Source organism: Anser cygnoides, chromosome 12, assembly GCF_040182565.1.
Source record: "Anser cygnoides isolate HZ-2024a breed goose chromosome 12, Taihu_goose_T2T_genome, whole genome shotgun sequence".
Lineage (NCBI taxonomy): Eukaryota > Metazoa > Chordata > Aves > Anseriformes > Anatidae > Anser > Anser cygnoides.
The window spans coordinates 12,511,066-12,534,087 of NC_089884.1; the positions used below are offsets into that span (position 1 = coordinate 12,511,066).

The window sequence follows — 23,022 nt, forward strand, 5'->3', positions numbered from 1 at the left end:
TTTTTTCTTTCCCTATTTTTTTTTAATACAAGAGCTGTGTATTTAAAAAATATATGACTTTTATTTTTAATTTCTACAGCATAACCTTGCAGGATATTTTTTAACAAACTGTGCAGAACCCTATCAAAACCAATCGATAAATGTCCAAACTACTGCACTGGCTTTGGGACAGGGAGCAGGTGCTAGGGCCTTGTAGCTGTATCTGCCCACGGTACAGGGGGAACTGGTCCCTCTTGTTCCTATGTGCCAGGCCAGGCTGTTTGCTCCAAGCTGTGATAGGAACATCACAGGAACAGCATGGTACTGAGGTGGGAGTGAGCCCAGCTCATGCGCTCCAGCGTCCCTGAACAGATGCCTTCCCCCTCTTTGGGCTGGGGGTGCTGGCCTCCAGCAGGTCATGGCTCTGGCCGCGCTGGAGCCAGGGTCTCTGAATCCAGGCCAGCCCCCCCGCCTTAGGGACAGGGGTCTTGGTCCCCTCCCCCTCCCCCCACCTACTCTTCCCATGCAGTTTGCTGAACCGATCAAGAAATGAGACAAGAGGCTGCTCAGAGCACACTTGGGCTCCAGGTGGTCTCAGCTCAGGCATCCACGTCCCTGTCTGTGAGAATCCAGCACGCCCACTTCAGCATTGCCTCGGAGATCCTGCAAAACCAAAACGGGAGCCAGGATGAGAAGGGAACCCAGCTGGGAACACACAACGGTGCCCAGGCAGGCTTGCAGGGGGGAGGAACAAGCTCAGGACCCGGTGCAGGGAAGCTGGAAAGGCCAGAGGGACCCCCTGGGCTGCAGGGGGGAGTGCCCAGGTGCCATGGGGCTAGCGGGCTTCGGGGGTGACAGCAGTGGCTAGCTGTGGCCACAGGGCTCAGGGCTGGGAGATGGCAGGGTCCATCGCTGCACTGACCTGACAGATCTTATTTGCTCGCAGAGCTCAGGGCTTGGGGCCTTGTATTTGTACTGGAGCGGCCTCTCCTTCACGTACTGCAGAAGCAAAGAGGACAGTGAGCTTGGTGCTGGAATGCAGCTGGCCAGCTTGATGGGCCCACAGAAACGTTCTGGTCCCTCCCTTCCTCCCTCAGTTCCTGCCCTTCCACTCTTACTTCACCTGGAGACCTGGAAGAGGCTCCAGCGAGGGCTGGGTCCCACCCAGCTCCCTTCACCCAGCGCCCCAGGTGGCAGGGGTCCTCCCCGCACCCCGCAGCCCTGCTCTGCCCTGCCAGGAGCCAGGAGGGCTGGCTCAGGTGGGGCCACAGCCTGTGCTGACGCCTGCTTTCAGCTGCTCATCTCCCACAGAGCCAGGCACCATCACAGGGGTGAGGAAAGGTCTGGGGGTGTGACACAAGGGGACACAAAGCTCCCCTGGGGCCACGTCAGGCCCATGGGATCCCACCAGCTGCTTCATCTTTACCGGCTGCAGAACTCTGTGCTGCTCTGGCCTGGAGCTGGGGCCGCTCACTGAGGTTGCCTGCTCTTCCTCCTCCTCCTCCTCTTCCTCCTCTGGGGACTCCTCTCTGCGTTGTGGCCTGCGCTCCTCCCTTCTGATCTTCTTTGCTCCCCCTGTGCTCACGGACTCCAGCTTCCTGCGCACCTCTCCCCCTGTGCCCCACGAGGCACCTCGTCGAGGCTGCTTCTGCTGCAGTCCACTGAGGGACCTCCGCCCGTCAGGCAGTGCCGGGCCACCTCCCACCGACAGCTTCCTCTTGGCACCCGCAGCCTTCCTGCTCTCCTCTGGGGCTTCTCCTCCCTGGGTCCTGGCATGAGCCAGGCGATGCTTCAGCATGTCTGGAGGGAAAGCTGTGCCGCTGGAGTCTGCCTGCTCCCGGTGAGGCACCCCTTCGGTATGGGATGCTAGGTGGCTGCCGGGCAGGACAGGAAAAGCTGGAGAGAGAGACGGCAGGTTGGCCTGGGAGTCCCCTGATACCTGCGGGCCTCGAGCAGCACAGGGGGAAGTGCAGGCTGCCTCTGCAGCTGATGTTGCCCGGCTCGTGCCGGCCTTCACAGGACTGATACTGCCATACGAGGAGAGCAGCGAGGGAGAGGAAGTCTGCACCGGGTCAGCCTGCAGCAAGCCCTGGGAAGAGTCACGGCTACACGATTCCAGCAGGTCGGGGGTGTTGCTGTCAGCAGCCACATCCTGCTGGGCCTCCGGCCTGCATGGAGAACTGTGCTGAAAGGACTGCTCTGGTAAAAGAGAAAAAAAAAAAAAACACAGTCACGTTGGCAAGGGGCACGCTGCTGGTGGTAACACACGGGAGCAGGACCCGTCCTAGTACGTTAGACAGGGCAGGCAAGTATCAGAGCTGCAACAAGGCAGGTACAGGAAAATGGGACCACTGGGGACACCAGATGGGCACAGCACTACTTTCTAGCCAGGAGAAAGAAAGCCAGAGCCAAGGAGGAGCTGTGCATTCATGCGGCAACAGGAGAGGGACTGTCTGCTCCCAGCAAAGTGTGTGTGCTCCACACAGCAGGAGACTCACCTTCTGAAGAGGTCAGAGTCAAAGACATCGTGGGAAGCATGTTCCAAGGATTGTCCAGCGATGCCTCTGAGCTCCCTGACACCACTGTCGACTCTGCAGCTGCAGAAAAGTGATTTTGGTGAGTGATTTCTCGGTGCAGAACCAAGAAAGCTGTTGTCTACTCCCAACCCTGCGACGGCTGAAAAGAATTCTGAGCTTGTGCAGACCAAGACCTCATCCAGGTAGTGGAGAGCCAGGTAGTGCCCGGAGAGCATGCAGGCAGGAGGAAAGCCTTCCCTTGCACCCTTTCCTTTCTTTTGTGGGACTAGCAGAGTGACCGGCCTCTCGCTGCTGAGGCAAAATCAGAGCCAGGCAGCCACAGCTGGAGCCCACAGCTCCCAGTAACTGCAGCTGCCACCTTCTCCACCCTAGAGCCTGAGAGGTGAGAAACCTCATGGGAGCTGCTCATGGTCTGTGACCTGTGAACCTGGTCTTCATGAGGGACACACAGGTGCCCTCTTCTGCTGCGTCTGGAACAGAGCCTGCACTGCCCAGGACAGGATGCAGGAATGGGACTGCTCCCTGCTCACTCAATGCTGGGAGTCCTGGTCTTCCAGAGACCTGGCCCTGCTGGTACCTCCTCTGCTTAATGCAAGGACAAAAGGGGCTGAGCAGACTTCAGAGGAAAATATTAAGAGGTTGGATGGGATCTGCATGTCCCACTACTCACAGCTGGGCTGCGACATGACACTCTGGTCGCCTGGCACCGTCCTGTCATAGTTGCTCTTCTCAGAAGATGCTCCACATGCATCTGCAATGAAAGGAACACTGCTGCTCACACACCAGCACACTGCACAGCCAGAGCAAAGGAATTCTTTTCCCCTTCCCAGACATCTTAGGCACCTGGCAGCACTTCCAGCACCTCAGCAGTCTGAGGAATGAGATAGCAAGAAAAGGAACGTGCCAAGCAGGCTCAGGACCTACAGAAGAACTTCTCAGGGTGTTCTGCAATCCTGGGGTCTGCAGCTTTCAAAATTCCACCTTCTAGGTGTCCAACTGTTGTGCTCAGCCCATAACCACAAAAAAGTCCCTTATTTCACCTGATTGGGTTTTGAACTGCTGACCTGCCTACCCTCCAAATGAAGCCACAGCACTCACCTGCCTTAGAAGCATCACCATCAACCACCCCCTCCTCAGGAGGGATTACCAGGACGTTGGCTGGGACCATGAAGGTGTCCTCACGTGGCTGAAATGAGAAACGTTACTTGTTTTTTTGCTGTTCAGTCTCACTCAAGCTACAGGAGCTCACCCACAGCTGGCAGCTGAACACCGTCTCGCTCTCCAGCAAACCTCCAGTTCTGCCCACTGCTCTTCCCCTTCCTTCTCCCACTCCTCCAGAGCAGGATCCCCACCACGAGCTGTCACAGCCCTGCCTCAGACGGTCACAGAGAGAGCTCCACATCAGGCACTTCACAGCAGCTGGACTGACCTCTTTCTTGAGTTCTGCCTCCCACTGCGTCACAGGAAGCTTGTCCTTCTCTGTCTCTTTGGACACCTGTAAATCCAAGCATTCCTCAGCACTTTCCTTCAAAGTCTCAAGCTGGTTCTGTCCTATCACATCAATCAGCTGTGAGATGGATGGCTCTGAAGCAAGAACAACACACACGTTAGTGGAAGGGACACCTCGGTTCAGGCAAGCCTCATTTGCAAATGATTTTACTTTCTGTTGCATGACTGTCAGGTGCGATCAAACCCATGGAAACACAAAGCTGCATTTCCTGCATTTTTTCTCCCCATCCACAGAGGTCCTCACATACCTTCCTAACACACTACAAGGATTACATCAGGCAGCCATTTCGGAAGCAGAGCATGGAAGCAGATAGGAAAAAGATAACACCACTGCTTCTGGTCAGACAACCCCGCCAGGACCACAGGAAATCCAAAGGTGTGTTCGGAGCTAGAGTCAGCTCACACATGCAGGCAGCTTCCTGAACTGAAGGGGCAATGGGGAACTCAAGGAGCCCTTCACGCTGCAGCCCAAGGGCAGCCCCTGAAGCAGAGCTCTGGGGCAATTTCTCCAGCCTCTCACTACTTGGAGCAGCAGCACGGGCATGCAACGGCCTGTGCTGTTTTAACTGCTAGCACCAACGTGCCCTGCTTTAGGCTTAGCAGCACGGCTTTGTGCTAGTGCCCTGGGTGGGTGGGACTGAGCCTGGCTCCTGCAGGAAACACACACAATGCTGCTTCTTGCTATCTGAGCAGCCAAGGGCAGACCCTCCCTGATCTCTGGGGCGAGAGCAGGCTCAAGTCTGCCAGCAGAACCAGGGTGAGCCAGGCTGAGGCAGGCACAGTGCCCTGTCATTCAGCTCACTGGCACGTTTGGTTGCGTTTGTGCTACATCTGCCTAACACAGACCATGCTCAGAGGGGCCACGAGCCCCCAGCAGGCAGCCACAGCCCTGTGTGCCCCCCACAACTGTTTACCTGAGCTGGGAGCAGTCCCCAGAGAGAGACTCCTCCTGCAATGACCAAGGATAAGAGAAATGGTTAGGACCAAGGCACATGCAAGCCAGCAGCCCTTCGCAGCTCTCTGCTGCAGAGTGTTACAGATTGAGCACTCCGTCTTGGGAGAAAAGGCTCATGGAACTAGCGGATTCCCTGCTGGGGCCGGTTCCAGCCCCAGGCTCCTCTCAGTATCCCTCTAATACCCAGGAAGGAGCCTCGTTCCTGAGGACAGACCAGTGGAGACCCCTCCAGATCTCCAGAACTGGGGCTCCCTGGGAGAGGCCAGAGAGAAGAACGAACATGCACTTAGACACGCTGCCCCAGGCTGGTAGGAACACATTCCCCAGAGGTGTTTTCTTCCAGCTCTGCCATTTAAGAGGCTGGGGTTGGAGTCAGTGTCAGCACTGGGCAGAATCCTGTGTCAGCAGGCTCTCACCCATGACAGTGACTCGTTTTGTACTCTCTACTCAGCTCTGTCACATCCCAGGGCAGCAAGTCCCACAGATTAACAAGGAACTGCCACAACGTACCTGCCCTTGCCAGCCCACGCTAACCACATTCAGAGCCTGCACGCTCTCATCGTGGTGTCTGTGTATGTTCCCTGGCAATCGCCAGCCCTGTACTTACAGCCAGAGCTCCTTTATCTTCTGTAGCACAGAGGGCTCGTGGTTCCTGCAACAACAGAGAAGACAGTTACTGATGTGGCACTTCCTCCCATGCATGCGTTCCTTCAAAGCTTCCAACACAGACATTCCTCTGTCAAAGAGCAAAAAAATCTCTATCACGACCAGGTTGCAGCAGCAGATCTCTTAGCCTGGTACTGCTGGTGTGGCAGACACCAGCTGCTCAGCTCTGGGGAGGCGCACAAGCCCCACAAACCAGCAGCTCGAGCCCCAGCCTGCACCTTGGACGTACCCGTTTGACGAATCCATCCTCTGTCTCTCCATGGGCAGCACGATGAACTGATGGGCGGTGAGATAAAACTCGCAGTCCTCCTGTTGGGGTAAACGGAGCCCATGAGGCACAGGCAAGCGGCCACAGCTCTGCTCCCTGCCACTTCAGGGCCGGTGAGCACCCAGCCCAGCCCTGCTAACAACCCTCCAGCCTCAGCAAGTTACTTCCATTCAGCAGGGCACTCACCAGCTTGGCCTCCTCCCGGAAACACACTGTGTACTTTTGCAAGACGATAATTCTACAAACAAGGCTGGAAAGTCTGAGATGAATGTGGGTGCTAGAAAAAGAGCAGAAAAGGACCACCTTGGAGAGATGAAGAATGGAGTCAGACCACCCAGACACATCATGGGGTTCCCCTTACAGCTATGCCAACCACATGGGGGCATGCTGGAATATTTCTCAGCACGAATGTCAGGGACTGAGCGCAGCACAATGCTGAGAGCTGCTTTTTATCCTTGCCTCTGATACCAGCAACCAGCCAGTCACTGCCCCAGCTGAAAAACAGAGAGGTTATGTCCAAACAGGAAAGCTGTGGAAAGCTGCTGGCACTGAAGGAGCAGCCCAGGATACCATGGTTAACACTCCAACTCCTTTCGCAAAGGCTTTTTAGTCATTTCTGATCATGTTAATACGGCATCACTGTTTCTGCCATCGATCCCTGCACTTCCTAACCAGCCATAACTGGAGCACCAAGTGCCAGAGTTCCAGCTGGCCCCATCTAGCAGCAGCTGCCTCTTTCACACAGATTTCCCACCCCATTATTGATTAGGCTTAACAAAACCTGAAAAAAGACCAGGCAGGAGCCCCACTAGCAGCTGCGGAGAGCAGCTGTCCCAGCCACAGCCGAGTCACGACAGAACCCACTTTTCTTCCGCCCGCAGAGCTTCAGCTGTAATGACCACTCGGATGTAGTAGGACCCATCTGAGACTTGTAGTTCAGCATCTTGGAGTGCTCCAGCTTGGTCTGGAGCACTTGAGTCACTCAAAACCTATCAAAACATTGGGGAGGGGGGAAAACAACGTCACCCACAGACTTACCAGGGAACAAGGAGAGCACACCGTGCCTGGCTGAGAGCATGGACTTTTAGAAGAGAAGTTCAGCATTCCCTGTGAAGCCAGATGATAAAGACTGCCCCCGGGCCAAGGGATGCTATATGCGCCCATGCCTCCTGGTAGGACCAGGCAGGCTCAACACCAAGACACGATAAGGGACATGCTGCATTGTGTGAGAGAGTGGTCAACAGTAAGAGGGGAGAGAAGGCACAACCAAGCATTTTTTGCTCAACCCAGCAGCAGGAATTCAAGCAAAAGGGGCTGGGCAGGCTTGCAACATGCACTAACAAAGCAAAGGGAGAGACAGAGCAGCAGTAACTAGCAGAATTACAAAGTTCCTGGTGTATCAACCCTGAGCTGATACTAAGCCACGTACACACTCGATCAATGCCAGCCCTGATGGATGCAACAAGCTTCTCCAAGTCCCACGCATACCTGACAAGCAGGCTGGGAGCTGTGGGTCGGTCCTGGCCTGCCCTAAGCACTGCAGTCCCCTGTTACACACCTATGGTTTGGTTCATGCTCTTCACTCACAGAGGGGACGTGAAATCGCATGTCACACCATGCACAAATGCCACTGGCATCTGACAAAAGACGCACACGTGTCGTTTAAGATGCTCTTGTCCCCGTCATCCACCAGCCAAGCGACAAAGGGAAGCAACTCTGAATACCAGCATCAAGAGCAGTGTCGCCCACCACGCTCTAAAGATCAGTTGTGGCCAGCTGGGACCTTGTGCTGTCAGTGAGCCCAACAATCCTACTGCATAACCTCCCTGTACGAGCCGACCAGGCTTACGCTCACTGCTGGGTTCAAGGACGTGACAGCTCACCAGCTCACCAGTCTGTGCTTGCTGCGTCCCCTCAGCCTCTGGCCAAAGCCTGGCCACCCCGTGCTTGCTCATCATGTGCAACTGTTCGACTTCCAGCCAAGGCAGACTGGCTTAGCAGGCGCTGCACGAGAGCCCTGGCACCAGCAAGAGACAGAGCTGCTCACAGGACTGGTTAGAAAATAAAAATTAATAAAAATAAAAATAAAAATGGTAGATTTGGAAGTTACAAATCCGAAACAGGTAAGGAAGAAGTTAGGCATAACTGGGGCCCACAGCAACCAGGGGAAAGGCTCGGCTGCTCAACACTCTCAACCTTCATTAATTGCTCAGGACTCAGGTGGCTGCAGATTGGAGTAGTCACACTGAGGCACCTCTCTCCATTAATTCCTCAAGCCCTAGCAGGGAGATGCTCACTCACAGCTGGGTCTCCATCATCCCAGAGAAAAAGATCCCCCACCAGGGAGCAGGGACTGGGCCAGGAAGCGGGGAACCAGCGATTTCACCACCTCCCCATCTTCAGATGGGGTCAGGAACAGGAACACAGGGTCTTCCTGCTAGCTGTCATGTTTTTCTCCCCATCTCATCTCTTCTTCCATTAAAAAAAAAAAAAAGACAATATCCATCTTTTGCCATCCTTCTCCTGTAAGGGTACAACTCTCCAGCAGCCAGACCATAATCACAACCGAGCACAAGAAACTGCACGTCCTGCCCTTGCCAATCTCACATCCAGTTGTGCGGCTGGGTGTCTCACAGCATCTTCATCCAACCTCTCCAAAACACAGCCCACTAGCCACATCACAGAGGGGACTGTGAAGCATCAGAGGATACCAGTTAGTAATTCAGCTATCTATATATTAATATAACCACATTACTCACACAACTCGTAGTTACCTGACTACATTAGTAAGTCCACAGCTAATGATAATTCAGCCCGCCTTTCTCCACAGTGCTCGCCGTGAGGTGGAAGAGCAAGGGCAAACATCCACAAGCAGCTCTCACCCTTCCTCCCTGGCCAAAGTGGGCTGCTGCTGGGCAGCAGAGACAAAGGGGGTTAGCAGGGCATCACACCTCCAAGCACCGTCTGAAAGGAGTCAGCAGCACCGACTCAGCTCGGCTGTGTCCTCCTCATTTATGTCACCCAGCAGGCCTCAGACCGACAAGGGTTCCCTCATTACGGCTTTCTCCTGACACTTCAGGTAGATCACCGATCAAGCCTCAGCACAAAAGCTCTCCAGGGGCTGCACAGGAGCAGGTCCTGTCACCAGGAGCCCCACAGCCTGAATCACAGGGCATGAGGACCTGCGGGAGGAGGAGAGGAACGGCTCGGGGTCCCTCCAGGCCCCAGCGTGAGAAACTAAGTTGTGTTTTTTGCAGTAGAGAACTAATTTTCTGTATTCCAAGGTAGTTGTGTAGCCACAATAAGGAGAAATGCTAAGTAGGTAAGTGGAGAGTAGAAGGCCTCACTGGTCCAAAATAAGGCGGAAGCTTGAGAAAAACAGGATGAGCAGTGTGGGAACAGTAAAACAAAGATCACAGGGTCTCAAAACATAAGAAAGGGGAAAAAAAAGGGAAAAGGGAGAAATTAAAGGGTTGAAAAAAAGAAAAATTGTACATATATGGTATAGAGGAGCATTGAGCAGCTTGTGAACCTGTAGTACTCAGCTAATGAGGAAACAGGGGAGGTGATCAGGCGTCGGGTAATAGGGGATAGAAGGTTATGCTTTGTTTACTATAATGCGCTCCTAACTGGCAGGACGCCCGCCCTTGCAATCGCGAATAAAACAGCTTCACAAAAGATCCTGTCTGAAGAAAATTGAGATTTTTCTCACACCAGGCAGGGCAGGGGGCTCCAGACCCCCCGGCACCCGCTGCCTGCGCTCACCCAGCGGCGCGGCGAAGCAGAGCAGGAGGCGGGAGACAGGAGGGGAGGCTGCGGGCTCCGTGTGAGAAAGCACATGCAGGGGTGCAACACCCAGCCGAGACACCAGAGAAGGGCAGAGCTCCTCCGCCTCCAAAGCCAAGCGGAGGTGTGGAGGAGGAAGGCTCGCCAGCCCTCGGGCACCGAGCTGGGCAGAGCTGCCGGGAACGCGGCTTCCCCTCGGCACCTACCCGCAGCACCTGCCCCGCCAGCAGGTCCCCGCTGGCGTCCCGCTGCTCGTAGTTCACCAGCAGGCTCGCGATCCACGGCTGCAGGACGTACACCTTGGGGGCGGACAAGTTCTTGCTCTCGTACACGAACCTGCGAGGGGCGACAGGAGGCGCCGCGGTCGGAGGGAGGAGGAGGAACACAAGGAGCCGAGCTCCGCTCCCCGCCGGCCGCAGCAGCCTCCTCACGGAGCCGGCCCAGGCCCTCCCGGCCTCGCCTCACCTGGCCCCCGGCGTCGCGGCCGCCCCGCCCGAGCAAGCGGCCGCCGCCATAGCCCGTCCGCCACCGCCGTGGCCCAGGAAGAGAAACCGCGGCCGGGCCCCGCCGCATCCGGGGCGGAGCGGCTCGGGGGGGGCGGGGAGATGGCCCCGGGGCTGAGGGGGCCGGGCTGTGCCCGCGGGACGTCCCCCGCTCCCGGTCCCGGCCCCGCGACCCGGCCCCGGCCGGGGTTTTCCTGGTGTTCGGCCGTTGCTGGTTGCCGTTTAGTCGTTCTTCAGCGAGTTACAGAATCTCCCGAGGTGGAAGGGAGCCATAAAGATCATGGAGCCCCAGCTCCTGGCCCCACACAGGTCTACCCAAAATCACAGAATCACAGAATCGTCTAGGTTGGAAGAGACCTCTAAGATCATCTAGTCCAACCTCTGTCCTAACACTAACAAGTCCTACACTAAACCATATCACTAAGCTCTACATCTAAATGTCTTTCAAAGACCTCCAGGGATGGTGACTCAACCACCTCCCTGGGCAGTCCATTCCAATGCCTAACAACCCTTTCAGTAAAGAAGTTCTTCCTAACATCCAACCTAAACCTCCCCTGGCGCAACTTTAGCCCATTCCCCCTCGTCCTGTCACCAGGCACGTAGGAGAATAGACCAACCCCTACCTCGCTACAGCCTCCTTTAAGGTACCTATAGAGAGCGATGAGGTCTCCCCTGAGCCTCCTCTTCTCCAGGCTGAACAATCCCAGCTCCATCAGCCGCTCCTCGTAAGACTTGTTCTCCAAAAGTTCTGACCACAAGAATAAGAGCACAGTCCAAACGCTTCTTAAACTCCGACAGGCTTGGTGTTGTGACTACGGCCCTGGGGAGCCTGTTCCAGTGCGCCGCCACCCTCTTGGTGAAGAACCTCTTCCTGACAGCCAGCCTGAAATGGCTGAAAAGCTGTGTTTTCACACATCTCCCCATGCTTCCAGGGGTTCCTCAGCTGCCCTAGCACCAGTCCTCCACAGGCGTTTGCCCACTGGAAGGATCGTCCTCCCTGCTTGCCATCTCTTCTTATGTTAACACCATGTAGGTGCTCAAATCTCGCAGTCAGGCAGCAAAGCCCACCTGGGAGGAAGCCAAGGGGACAGCAAATGCCTCCTCCAGGCAGGGCTTTGCGAACCTCACTGACACAGCAGAGAGTACGGTGAGTTCCTTTGTTGGCCGAGCACAGGCCCTCGGCTTCTTGTTCACAGATGAAGTGTCGCAGGAAGATGCCTGGCGGCACAGAAGGTCTCTCGCCAGGCTGAAGTCCCTCCTTGCTTGGGGCCGTGAGGGTCATGGCTTGCCCCAGTCGGCCTCCTTTGGCCCTCAGGCTGGAGGCTGGGGTGAGGGACCCGGCTGAGTACAGCGTGCACTGGCTGTCCCTGAAATGCCACAAGTTCCTGCCACACAGAGGAGCAGACAGCAAGTGTTTGGCTTCAGAACACAAGCAACCTAGTTTATTGGGATCTCCACAGAAGTTAACAGAGAAGCAAATCTCTTAATGTGATGGTTGGTCGTTGTGCAGATGGTGACAGGAGTCTCTCTTGCAGCAGCATCTCCAGTCGGCGCAGGGGAGATTCCCCCAGCCTGCACCCAGCCGGTCCCGCCTGATTGCTGTGGCACACACATGATCTGCTGTTCTTAATTTTCTTAAACTATCCACACGATATCTCCTAACTATCTTAGATGGGTGCAGAAGACGTTCCTACACGACCATTTCTGCATCTCCAGGAACACCTCCTGCTGTTACAACTTTTGCACAGTGCGGTCCGTGCTGCAGCAGAAAACACCTGGGGAGCTTGTGCTACATTCAGATCCTTGCCTGCAAGCTGTTAAGCAGCCCGTGTGGACACACTGGTGGTGCTCATCCACTGGTTTAGGCACAGCAGGAGGTCCTGCCCCAAAAGTCCTGTGACGACCAGTCAAATGTTGTCTTTGGAAGACAGCTAGGACTTCGGTCCATCATCTCCGCTCAGGTCAGCCCATTGCCTCACCAGCACAGATGTGAGCCAAGGAGCAGTGGGACCACCCTGGGATTGGGTGTCTGTTGTGTGCTGGGTGTGAATTTTGTTCTGTCACGCTTCCAGCTTAAACTCTACGGCAGACTGGTTGGTATAGCAGACCCTCAGGAAAAGGTCTCTTCTGGGCAGCTCGGGAGGGTTTCCAGTCAGACCTGGAAGGGTTCCTGGGTTTTCCAGCCTGTTACGGTAGATAAGGGGCACTCACCTCTCCTAGCTGCTCTGTCCCCGCCCGTGGCTTTGGTGTTGCACAAATTAAGGTCAATAATTGTGCTGCGCATGGTCCACACGTCCGTACTTGCCTGTCTGACCATGAGGGACAGAAGCTGGTGGCCCAAGAGGGAGGAGGCCCCTCCATGCAGGAACAGCAGTAGTTCTGGCCCTGAAAACAAGCAGCTCAGGTTTTGGTGGGGCCGAGAAGAGGAAGGTATAAAGAGCAGCAATGTGACTCCAGCCCAGTGCCTGCGACTCTGAGCGAATGCTTGCACTGCTGTGGCCTTGGGAGCGGAGGCAGCTTTCTTGCTGCCAGTGAGGCAGAGGAGAGAGTGCGTCAGAGGGCTTGGTAGTGAGCACCGGATATCCAGACCCGCAGCACAGGGCATTCCCTGCCTGGACAGGACGCTGGGCACCACGTTTGTCACTCAGCACCAGAAAAGGTGGATCCAGGGTGTGGAAAAAGCCAAGAGGCTGGGGAACCACAAAGATTGCCTTGAAGAGCAGATGCAAGCCCTCATAGGAAAATACGAGATAACTGAGGATTAAAAGGCACCTACAGAGTCAGTGCAGAGGCAGACGGAGCAGCATGGGAGGGCTTCGTGTCCGTTCCGTTCTGGTGACTGGAGCCAACCGAGGAATCGGCCTGGGGTTTGTCCGGCACTTGCTGGGGCTGCCAAACCCACCCGAGTGGGTCTTTGCAGCCTGTCGGGACCCCAAGGGACAGCGAGCACAGGTGAGGCTGGTGGCGGTGGGGGACAGCAGGGCAGGGCAGCGCCCGGTGCAGGAGCAGCCCCGTGGTGCGAGGCGGGGATGTGTGAGGGTCTCCATCACGGGGCTGCAGCCCTGGGCACAGTCCCAGGGCACAGAAAGCCGGGGTAGGACGGCCATGGGATGAGCTGTGCCCAGGGTGCCCAGGGCTCCTTGGGGCTGGGCAGGGAGCTTCTGCTGCTGGGGCAGGTGATGGCCATGGTGGGCAGGGCAAGACACATGGCTCGGGGGGTGCGCGGGATGCGCAGAGACTGTGGGGAGTGGGGCACTGGGCGTGAGGCAGTGCTGGGACAAGACCTCTGTGCAGCCGGTCCTGCCTCTCCATGCCCACATTGTCCTGTCTCTTGCAGGAGCTGCAGAACTTGGCCTCCAAGCACCCCAGCCTGGTCATCATCCCACTCGGTAGGTGCCCAGGCTTTGCCCCAAGGCTGAGGGTCCCTTGCCTGGGCTCCCCGCTCTGCCCACACCACTCTGACCCCCAGCACCATGCGTGGTGGCAGCCCCTAAGGGGATCAGGTGCTCACCTCCCCGCCTTGCCCCTGCAGAAGTCACCGAGCCCGCCAGCATCAAGGCAGCTGCAGCCAGCGTCGGGGAGCGCCTTAAGGGCTCAGGTCTCAACCTCCTCATCAACAATGCTGGAATTGGAAATAACAGTTCTCTTGACAACGTGACACAGGAGGACATGTACCAGATGTACGCCACCAACACCATTGGGCCCCTGCTGCTGAGCCAGGTGAGGCCCTCACCACAGCTCCAGGAACATCACTGCCCTGCGGCCCCACAGCCCTCCCAGGAGCATGGAAAGTATGCTCCTCCCAGGAGCATGTCCCACTGGTCCTGGTGGGACAGGGCCCAGCTCCACTCTTGCTCTGGTGACGGGCCCAGCACTCCCGAGCTCCCACAAGAAGCTGGTGGAACCAACTGGGGCTGGTGCTAAGGGGCAGGGGGAAGAGGAAGGCGGCTGCTGGTGGAAGCACTGCCCACTGTGGAAGGAGCTGGTCCTCTCCCCTGCACCACCTCTGTGTGGACCCACCACTTCTCCTCTCCTCGCAGGCATTCCTGCCCCTGCTGAAGAAGGCTGCCCAGGGGAGCCCGGGCTCAGGGCTGAGCTGCAGCAAGGCAGCCATCATCAACATGTCCAGCTATGCTGGCTCCATTCAGGACGTCTATCTCTGGGAGTACGGACAAGCTCTCTCATATCGCTGCAGCAAGGTACTGCCACACTGCTGGGCATGAGCCTGGACATTTTCCCTTCTGAACAATCTTGCATACCTCCCAACCTTCCCCTCAGTCCCTGCAATTCTCACGGCTGCAGCTGAGCTGCAGTCAGTCGCCGTTTCCCTCCCATGGCACATTCCTGTGCCTGGTCCCAGACCTAATTGGAGAGGATCTTCATAGGACAGAGCTGCTGCAGAGAACTGGCCCTGCCTGCCCCGGCTCTGGGGTCTGCAGGTGTCACCATGCAGGCACCTTCTCCTCCCCACCCTGATCCCTGCGGTGTCTCCCCGCAGGCTGCTCTGAACATGCTCACCAAGTGCCAGTCCTTGGGCTACCAGGAACACGGCATCCTCTGTGCTGCTCTCCATCCTGGCTGGGTGCAGACGGACATGGGGAACACAGCCGGAGACACGGTAGGAGCTTTACCACGGTGGGTCCATCCGAGCCCCTGTGCTGGTTTTCCACGGGAGGCTGTTGTCACCCCGAGCTACAGAGCGTGACCTCCCTGCCTGCTCCGGCACCACTGTGGGCAGCTCTCCCTGCCCCGGGACCCTGCAGTGAGCTCTGGCGGCCCCATCACCTGGGTGCCCTGCTCAGCCCCTCTTCCCCTGGCTCCACTTCCCCCTTGGTTGAGCTGTTGCTTTCTGCGGGCCAGGCTCCAGGGCAGACCCCGGCCAGCCCTTGGGCACACATCATCATGTTTTTCCTCTGCCCCTGCAGCCCCCCGTGACAGTAGATGAGAGCGTAGGAGGGATGCTGAAGGTGATCTCCTCCTTCTCCGAGAAGGACACCGGGACCTTTCTCGACTGGGAAGGGAAAGTTGTGCCCTGGTGAGACACTGGACCAGCCTCGTGCCCAGATCCTGGCAGCAGCCCCTCTGCTGCTTCCCAGCCTCCACCACACCCTCAATAAACCTTTGTCTGAAAGCAGCAGTGCTGCCATCCGTATCTGTCTGTGCGCTCGACAGGCTCTGGCACACTCTGTGAGCCTGCCCCTTCCCGGGTGGTCCCACTCCTCATCTGTGTGCGTGTCAGTGCCCACTGCTCCTGTCCCCTGCCCGTACTGGGGATACCCACGTGTGTCCCACTGGAAATTACTCTCTGGGGGCAGCACAAGCGAGGCAGGGGCACAGGATCCAGCCAGCAAGAGGTCCCCGCAGGGGCTGAGGTGTCCAAGGACATGGAGCGAGAGGCAGTCGGCATGGGCAGAGTTGGGGTACAGGGCGCTGCGTAGCCACAGGTGCGGTGTGGAAGGGGGAGAAGCTGCTTCCTGTGTCCATGGGTGGGCAGGAGAGACGTGGGGGGCTGAGCTGGCGGTCACCAGGGCAGGCTGTTCCCTTCCCAGTCGAGGAAGGTGCCGGAGGTCTCTTGCGAGAGGCTGCCCAGCACCGCCAGGATGCCCTGCACACTGCGCTCCACCGTCATGGGTGCCTGCAGAAGAGGACAAGGATCGGTGTCACTGCCGTGGCCAACGGAGAGCAGCAGGCTCTGACCAGGCTGGAGGGTGCACAGGTGCTGCTGTGCCCTTTCCTCCCAGCTGGAGCAGGGCAGGGTGCTTGTGGGGGCGGACCTCCGAGCTATCCCCAGGCCTTCGTCTCCACCAAACAGCAGAGGACCCAGCACCGCTGCCCCTTCCCTGCACAGCACGGTACCTGCTCTGTCCCCATGTCCGTCTTCACCCAGCCGGGATGGATCGCCATGCACAAGATCCCCTTGTCCCTGAGCTCTGCAGCCAGGCACCTGGTCACCATGTTCTGGGCAGCCTGGAAGAGGCACAGGCATGCCAGCACCACACAGGGCTGGGGGAGCTGGGTACGTGTGGGCGGGAGGGAGATATTTTGCAGCTGAAGGGCTGTGGAGGTGGGAAATGGGGCTTTGCCCTGCAGTGGAGCATGGGCACAGCCTGGGCTGGCGCTCTGCATGCTCACCCTTGGAGGACCAGGATGAGGATGGGTGGCCTGGGGCAGGTGGGGGGGTCCCATGAGCTCCCCCCTCTGTGGGGAAGCATCCCCAGCGCCTCCCCCGGCCCCTCACCTTGCTGGCACGGTACGGGTACATGGGGGCCTCCAGCACCCCGAGGCACAGCCCGATGGAGCCCACTTTGGAGGACACGTTGACGATCACAGCCCTGCTGCAGCTCAGCCTTGTCTTCTGTGCACCTTTCGCCGCCTTCTCCAAGAGTGGCAGGAATTCCTGACACAAGGACACCCGCGCTCTGTTAGTACGGACCCTGGCTTTGAGGCCTGCCCTGAAAGTCCTCACACCATGGCTGCAGACCATGGAGGAGCAGCTGGACGGACACCCCAGGCAGAAGGGCAGTGGGTAGAGAGGGTGCCCCAAGGATGGGCCAGGCCCCCTCAGCTCCAGCCTTTCCTAGGTGAAGCCAAAGCCAGCAGGGAGGACAGGAGCTCCAGCCAGGGAGGAGCAAAACATGGGAGATGCTGCTCCTCAAGCCTCCCTGCTCCCCCAGCCATGGCCCTGTTCCCATCAGTGTGGCTCATTCCACCCAGGAGAGCATCTCCCTGGGCAGGAGAACCCCCAAAAGCCCTCACATACCTTGGCAACCTGGAGGGGCCCGACCACGTTGGTGGCAAATGCAGCGAGCATCTCCTGCGAGTCCACGGACTGCAGCGTGGCATGCGAGCCGATGCCGGCGTTGTTAACGAGCAGGTTCAAGCCCTGGCCCTCCAGACAAGACTCCACCACCTGCACGGCCCTGCGGATGCTGGGCAGGTCCACTGTGTCTGCCGGGGCAAAAAGAAGGCCATAACCATATTTGCTTCGTGTATTCAAGGAAGTTATGATTGCATGAGGGGTTATTTTATAAGAGGTGCTTGGTCCTTGCACGTTGAGGCTCCCAGATGTAGTTCATGCACCGTTTCCACTAGAGGCCAACCACAGCCAAGTGTACAGGTTTCAGTGATGGACAGCATTTTTGGAGAAACAATATAAGTAATATAATACACCAAGAGTGTCCTTCTGTATTGCACAGCGGCTATTGGGGCTGCTAATGTACTGGGGACAGATTCATTTTATTATTGAATTACACAAAGATCTTTCCTGGATGACATCCACTCAGATCATTTAGAGTGATCTTTTCTATTTTTTTAACAATTTGTGCTAAAATTGATCTTCCACACCGCCGCTTCCCAGGACTTGCAGCAGTTACTTGCAGACTGATTCTCAGCCTCCCCTCTTCTACAGATGCTCCGGCCCAGGCTGTGTGTTCAAGCCCTCTCCAGCAACAAGAATTATTGATTTTCCTGAAATTTTTATAACAGGGATTGTTTGGATCTCTTTGAAAACCTGCTAAGATTTAGTTGCCCCTTTTTCACGAAACCAGTAGGGGTGGTATTTTTTAAGTTTGTGTTTGGTTGCTTGAGTTTTCGGATTTGCTTGTCAGGATCTGCATCACTTGATGAGTACTTTCTCCAAAGAAACGTCCATTGTTCATTTAAAAGGGGGTCACATGAACACATTACACATCTGAAATGGGCCGGTTAGACCAACATTTAACATCTGTAGTGCTTTTTTATATCATAAGTGCACCACTGAGCCCGTAAGCTCCATGAATATTCATGTGCATGGGCACCTTGCGCTGTGCCTGTGCTGCTGAGCCCAAGCCCCTGTGCACACATTCCTGCACGCATGCTTTGCAGTGCTGATCTGATGAGCCTGCTGGGGGGAGAATTTGGGGAACTGGCTCTCTTATTGCCCCCCTGCCCTGAATGTTTCCGTTCTCAAGCTTGCACAAGACTGACTTCGCAAGGGTGGGCAGGGCTGAAGACAGCCTGCTCTTCCCTTGAACTGATGAGCACCAGAACAAGCCTTTTTCTTGGCATTTTTAACCAGTTTGGTGGATTTATGGTGGTGGTTGAAGACCTCGAGTCTTCTTTTAAAGCATTTGAGTGACTGGGACTTGCTTCAGCAGCACAGGCCTTTGGGGAGGTGCTATGAGAACATTGTGGGGGGAATTTGATGAGAAAATTGTCTGTGGGATTTGATGAGAAATGCTGTAGTGTGGGAGTTAATTATCCACGGGGCAGCATCGATTTTTGGAAGATTAGCATTGCCTTATGAAAACAGCATCTTTTTCTCAACACCTGGCTTGAATTCAGAGCTGTTTGTGATTTTGGACTTTGACTTTTGTGCTGAGGATGCAGAGCGAGAGCCCAAACGTGTTCAGGTGCCGGTCAGCTCGGGGCTGATGCTGCTGGCACCGAAAGCCTTCCCCCAGCCAACTCACTGCCGGGCTGCTGGGGAAGCAGCCGTGGAATTCATGACAACAGCATGGACATTTCAGCGTGGACATTTCAGCACGAACATTTCATGTATGATCAGCTTCATGACACTTCACTGCACACTTTCCGGTGATTTCTTTTTGGGCAATGAACAAGCGGAGCTCTGGACTCTGTCACTCCACCACATGCAAAGGATTGCCCACTGGCTGGGGTGAATGATTAATTTCTGTGTTTGGACTGGCCAAGTCATTGCTCCAAGGGAGAACGGGGCCAGGCGTGCAGGACAAGTGTGTTCCTATTGCTAGACCAGCCAAATTAGCCTCAGGCAACCTCTTATCTCCCCTCCAAAACGGCTGAAACGGTGCCTACAAGCCATGTGCACACCCAGAAGACTCGGCTTTCAGCTGGAAGAAATGAAGGGATTAGAAAGGGAAAGATAGAAATGGAGAATGAAAGAATGTGACAGGACTTACCCATTTTAGAGTTAATTTCTTTCCTTTCTGAAAAGAGCACTACTGTTATCAGTTTGAAGTTAACTATTCCTTAAGATGGAGTTTGGTTTGGTTTTGTTTGTTTAGCTTATTTTGGGACTTTATAGCCTGTCTTTTGGAGTGCATGAGTTTTTGGAAAGGTTTTTCGTTCCGTGGACAACCCCTTGAGATGTCTCCTTTATGTTTCAGTGAGCAAAGTAAGTTTGCTTTTCCTAACGCATAATGCCAGTTGGGGTTCACAGGTATTTTTGGAGATGCTAATTTTTTATTACAAAGATTTTCTACTTTATTAATCTATTCAGTCATAAGAGAGAGATTTGCAGATATTTTTAGTAAAGACTGACTTCAGGGATGCCTTCTTTGTTAAGAAATGCTAAAAATTCTCTTGAACTTAGGTTCAAGTCAGGAGGATTCAAGTGAACCTTAGGCTGATAGTGATTTTTAACAAATTAATAGTCGGGGAGAGAAGACAAAGTTCTTGTCCTCTCCGGGTCTGTTTGTCACCGAATCTGGCAGACATCCCAAAAAGGAGCATGCCTCTGAGCCTGAGCAGCAACCTGGGATGCTAACACCAGTGCACATTTCCCGTGTGTATCCTTTTAGCCTGTTTCTTTTCTCTCCTTTTATCAATAGCAAGGGAAATGTGACCATGGCCACTTCCAAAAAGACACCAACCCAACCCTGCTACTCAGAAACTGTTTGGTTTGTGAACCTGTGTGTCCCAAACCAAAATGCTAGGCAAACTGGGGCACCTTGAAGAACAGATTTCATGCCTTTCCCTTGAAACTTGGTCTGGACCCACCTCTGCCTCCCTCTGAAGCCAGTTTGATGGCACCCAGCCAGAGGACAGCTCTGCTTGTGGGAAGCTTTGCCAGACATTCCCAGGCATTCCCAGGCTGCCACCACCAAGGTCTGGCAAAGCTGTCCCCGTTCCCATCCCCACGGCGAGCAGAGTGCCAGGAGCATGCCCAGCGCGGGCAGGGAGGTTGCACCATACCTAGCTGGACCAGTCTGATGCTGGGGTGCTGGGCGGATAATTCTCGCAGGGCCTGGAGACAAAGGGATGGAGCAGGGGGTTAGAAGTCACCAGTGGCACCGCTGTGGTCCCAGCCACAGGTTCCCACCCATCCCAGCCATGGGACACCCCAGCCAGAGCAGACCGTGGTGGCTTTGCTTTTGCTGGGGGAGTTACCAGGTGAAGGGGTGCTGCTGGGATCGGGGCTGTTCCCAGCCTGGGTGATGCCAGCAGGGAGAAGGGGACAGCTGGCCATCATCACTGTCAGGAGCAAGCACCAGGGCCATGGGCACCCCCTGGGCTCAGCCTGCCTCCCCTCCATCCTTGGACCACCCAGCCAAGCCCACTCCCAGCCAGGACTGGATCCAGCAGAGACCCAGCAGGGTGGTGGGGACCGCAATGCCCCTCGCTCACCTGGCCTGGGGACATCCCTGTGCACTGACCTTCCCTCTTGGACCATCGGGGTCCCGGCAGGTGGCGAAGATGTGCTGGGGGGCCTGGGGGCTGGCGGCGAGCTGCCTCACCAGCTCCAGCCCGATGCCCCGGTTGGACCCCGTCACCAGGACGCTCCGAGCCAGCGCGGCCATCCCCAAGGTGATGAAACAGTCACGGTGGTGACAAACAGGATGCGCCCAGCAGGATTGTCACCTGCTTGGCGTGATGGGAGCATGGGCACAGCCCAGGGTGTGGTTTTGGGCACTCACAGGGACAGCGATGCTGTCAGCAGCAGCCCTGGCACCTTGCCTGCCCTGTGCAGAGCTGGGGGACCAGGGTGGGCATAGTGGGGGGGCCACATGTCTCCTGCATTGCCTGCTTACTGAGGCTTGACTTCAATAAAGCCTCAGCTCCCAAATATGTGCAACCAGAGAAGAGTCACCTCCACTCAGAGCTCAGAAGAGCACTTGGAAGCACAACCAAGAAATGGAAGGGACTTAAGCAGGTCCAAATCTGGGACGTGGCTGGCGATCTCCTGATATGGGAGGTGAGTTTGGGACAGTTGAACCAGGGGATGATAATCTAAGACCTTTTGAAGCCCAGCCTGGGTGCAGAGGGAGGGCAGAGCTCTGTTTGTAGCAGTGAGGTTGCAGCAGGCTCAAGTTGTACACATGCTTTCACCCAGGAGCCAGCTGAGAAGTCCCCCAGCTCCCTGCAGCCCCATCCTCCTGCTGCTGGGCACCAAGCCCACAGCCCTCACCCATCTTCCTGTCCTCACTCCATCACCCATCATTCACAAGAGGACAATGCTGGATGCCTAGCAGACCAACAAGTGCCCACAAAGCCAAGTCTCCTGCAGCCCAGACCAGCCTGGGGACACAGAAGGCAAAAGTGAGTAACGTGCTAAAGGAAACAAAGAACCACCATAATAAAAGGTCTCAGCCAAAATGGATGTGCCTAGCTGAGGAATTGGAGCAACCTGAATTTAAGTGGGGAGAGGAAATACAAAGAGGAGAGTAGTGGGGATGGATCTGTTACATCTGGATGTGGCCAAAACACACATCCGTTGCCCAGCCCCGCTCAGCCTGGCAGGGGACAGAGCTGGCTATTCCCTGTGCATGTGGGTGATTCTAGGTCTGGCACTCGCCAAAGAAATATTTGGGCCAGCAACTGGAAGATGCCAAAGGGGCTCTAAGATTGGAAGATGTGCTTTCAGGTGAAAGAGCACGGAGAGGAAAAAGCAGTGATGGTTCCTTCCCTCTTGGTGGGAAGTCTGTGGCCATGGAGAAAGAAATAAGCTTGCTGGGTGTGGATTTGGTTGGCGTTAGACTCAGACCCACTGCAGAAGGTGTTATTGAGGGTGTCATCACCCATGCAAGCAATTGCACTGTACAGACTTGCCTGCTCCTGCTGCTGAGCAGGAGCAAAGCGGCACCGTGAGCAGAATTGCCATTAGGAACCAACAAGACTGGAGTTTCCTCTTTTCCTTCCAGGCTACTTGGAAAGGAGACAGCTGATACAAGCAAAGAGAGCTGAAGGACCAGGATCGGCTGCAGGACAACAGAGCTGAGGAAGGCAAGCAGCAAGCAACCTTTGGAAGTGGCTGATGGCAACCAAGGCCAAGCAAGACAGCAGTGCAGACTTGCTCATAGCTCAGGAAACACAACTTGGGGCCAGAAGGGCTCCAACAGCAGCCAGAAGGGATGCTGTAGGGAAGAGATGAGACTAATCTACAAGAGCGCAATGCTGTCAAGACACCTGCGAAACCATGCTGGATGGAGAGGACCACCCCTGTAAAACATCTATAAAATGTCCATAACATGTACACTGAGTTTGTTTAGTTCATGACTTGGCCTCTGTCTGTTATGGTGTTGACTCAGGACAGGAGAAGTGGTGCATTGCGTTGAGTTTTTGCATGCCAAAGCCACCTCAGATCAGGTCACTGCTGCACTTGCACTGTTTATTGTGAAGCTTGTCCTTCCTTGGTTAGAGTTGTTCTTGCTGTAGTACTTCCTAACACATGCAACTCAAATTGTGGGTTACAACAGTTTAAAAGCGTAGCCGTTACAGTCTCCACCCATTTCCCCTTTGGACCAGGCCATAGAGTTCAACACTGCAGTGACCCCTTAACCCTGCTGCAGCATGGACTTTCCATGGGGCACAGTCCCTTCAGAGGTGCACCTGCTATGACACGGCACGCTTTCATGAGACCCCACCTGGAGCACTGCATCCATCTCTGTGGCCCCCAGCATAAGAAGGATATGGACCTGCTGGAGCGGGTCCAGAGGAGGTGCTCTCCTACGAAGAAGGGCTGAGAGAGCTGGGGATGTTCGGCCTGGAGAAGAAAAGGCTCTGGGGAGACCATACGGCAGCCTTCCAGTACCTAAAGGGGGCTACAGGAAAGCTGGGGAGGGACTCTTTGTCAGGGAGTGT

The 23,022-nt window shown here is 55.8% G+C and overlaps 3 protein-coding genes across 6 annotated transcripts; 1 reads left to right on the forward strand and 2 right to left on the reverse strand.

Annotated features, from left to right (window-relative positions):
• Positions 1-41: 41 nt before the first annotated feature.
• LOC106033135 (adrenocortical dysplasia protein-like) lies at positions 42-10,324 on the reverse strand. 4 transcript variants are annotated; one of them, XM_067004610.1, is made up of 14 exons: positions 10,166-10,324; positions 9,907-10,036; positions 6,779-6,903; positions 6,101-6,191; positions 5,876-5,955; positions 5,588-5,716; positions 4,940-4,974; positions 3,946-4,100; positions 3,615-3,702; positions 3,187-3,267; positions 2,478-2,576; positions 1,406-2,178; positions 902-978; positions 42-642 (listed from the first exon to the last, which is right to left on the reverse strand). In XM_067004610.1, exons 1-14 carry the CDS (start codon positions 10,213-10,215, stop codon positions 579-581), a joined length of 1,977 nt encoding a protein of 658 aa, XP_066860711.1. In that variant the 5' UTR covers positions 10,216-10,324; the 3' UTR covers positions 42-578. The 4 variants fall into 4 exon arrangements, with proteins under 4 accessions (XP_066860711.1, XP_047934701.1, XP_066860713.1 ...); XM_048078744.2 differs by having other exon boundaries at positions 5,588-5,632; positions 10,166-10,323; XM_067004612.1 differs by lacking the exons at positions 6,779-6,903; positions 10,166-10,324 and having other exon boundaries at positions 9,907-10,039.
• A 3,416-nt stretch (positions 10,325-13,740) lies between these two features.
• On the forward strand, positions 13,741-15,268 carry LOC106033186 (C-signal-like). The gene is made up of 4 exons (XM_067004613.1): positions 13,741-13,923; positions 14,244-14,402; positions 14,702-14,821; positions 15,129-15,268. Exons 1-4 carry the CDS (start codon positions 13,873-13,875, stop codon positions 15,240-15,242), a joined length of 444 nt encoding a protein of 147 aa, XP_066860714.1. The 5' UTR covers positions 13,741-13,872; the 3' UTR covers positions 15,243-15,268.
• Positions 15,269-15,276: 8 nt separating this feature from the next.
• Positions 15,277-20,756, reverse strand: LOC106033134 (C-signal-like). The gene is made up of 6 exons (XM_048078749.2): positions 20,598-20,756; positions 20,137-20,188; positions 16,964-17,151; positions 16,442-16,600; positions 16,060-16,170; positions 15,277-15,838 (listed from the first exon to the last, which is right to left on the reverse strand). The coding sequence occupies exons 1-6, from the start codon at positions 20,739-20,741 to the stop codon at positions 15,725-15,727; spliced, it is 768 nt and encodes a 255-aa protein (XP_047934706.1). The 5' UTR covers positions 20,742-20,756; the 3' UTR covers positions 15,277-15,724.
• Positions 20,757-23,022: the final 2,266 nt, after the last annotated feature.

Bases quoted from the DNA above. Each gene is read 5' to 3' on its own strand.
- LOC106033186 (XM_067004613.1), top strand. From the start codon at position 13,873: ATGTACCAGATGTACGCCACCAACACCATTGGGCCCCTGCTGCTGAGC. The intron at 13,924-14,243 runs GTGAGGCCCTCA...CTCTCCTCGCAG, and splicing joins GGCCCCTGCTGCTGAGCCAG to GCATTCCTGCCCCTGCTGAA. The intron at 14,403-14,701 runs GTACTGCCACAC...GTCTCCCCGCAG, and splicing joins TCTCATATCGCTGCAGCAAG to GCTGCTCTGAACATGCTCAC.
- LOC106033134 (XM_048078749.2), bottom strand. From the start codon at position 20,741: ATGGCCGCGCTGGCTCGGAGCGTCCTGGTGACGGGGTCCAACCGGGGC. The intron at 20,189-20,597 runs GTCAGTGCACAG...CTTTGTCTCCAG, and splicing joins CCGATGGTCCAAGAGGGAAG to GCCCTGCGAGAATTATCCGC. The intron at 17,152-20,136 runs GTATGGTGCAAC...TTGCCCCGGCAG, and splicing joins CATCAGACTGGTCCAGCTAG to ACACAGTGGACCTGCCCAGC.
- LOC106033135 (XM_067004610.1), bottom strand. From the start codon at position 10,215: ATGGCGGCGGCCGCTTGCTCGGGCGGGGCGGCCGCGACGCCGGGGGCC. The intron at 10,037-10,165 runs GTGAGGCGAGGC...CGCCCCTCGCAG, and splicing joins GCCGCGACGCCGGGGGCCAG to GTTCGTGTACGAGAGCAAGA. The intron at 5,956-6,100 runs GTGAGTGCCCTG...TTACCCCAACAG, and splicing joins TCCGGGAGGAGGCCAAGCTG to GAGGACTGCGAGTTTTATCT.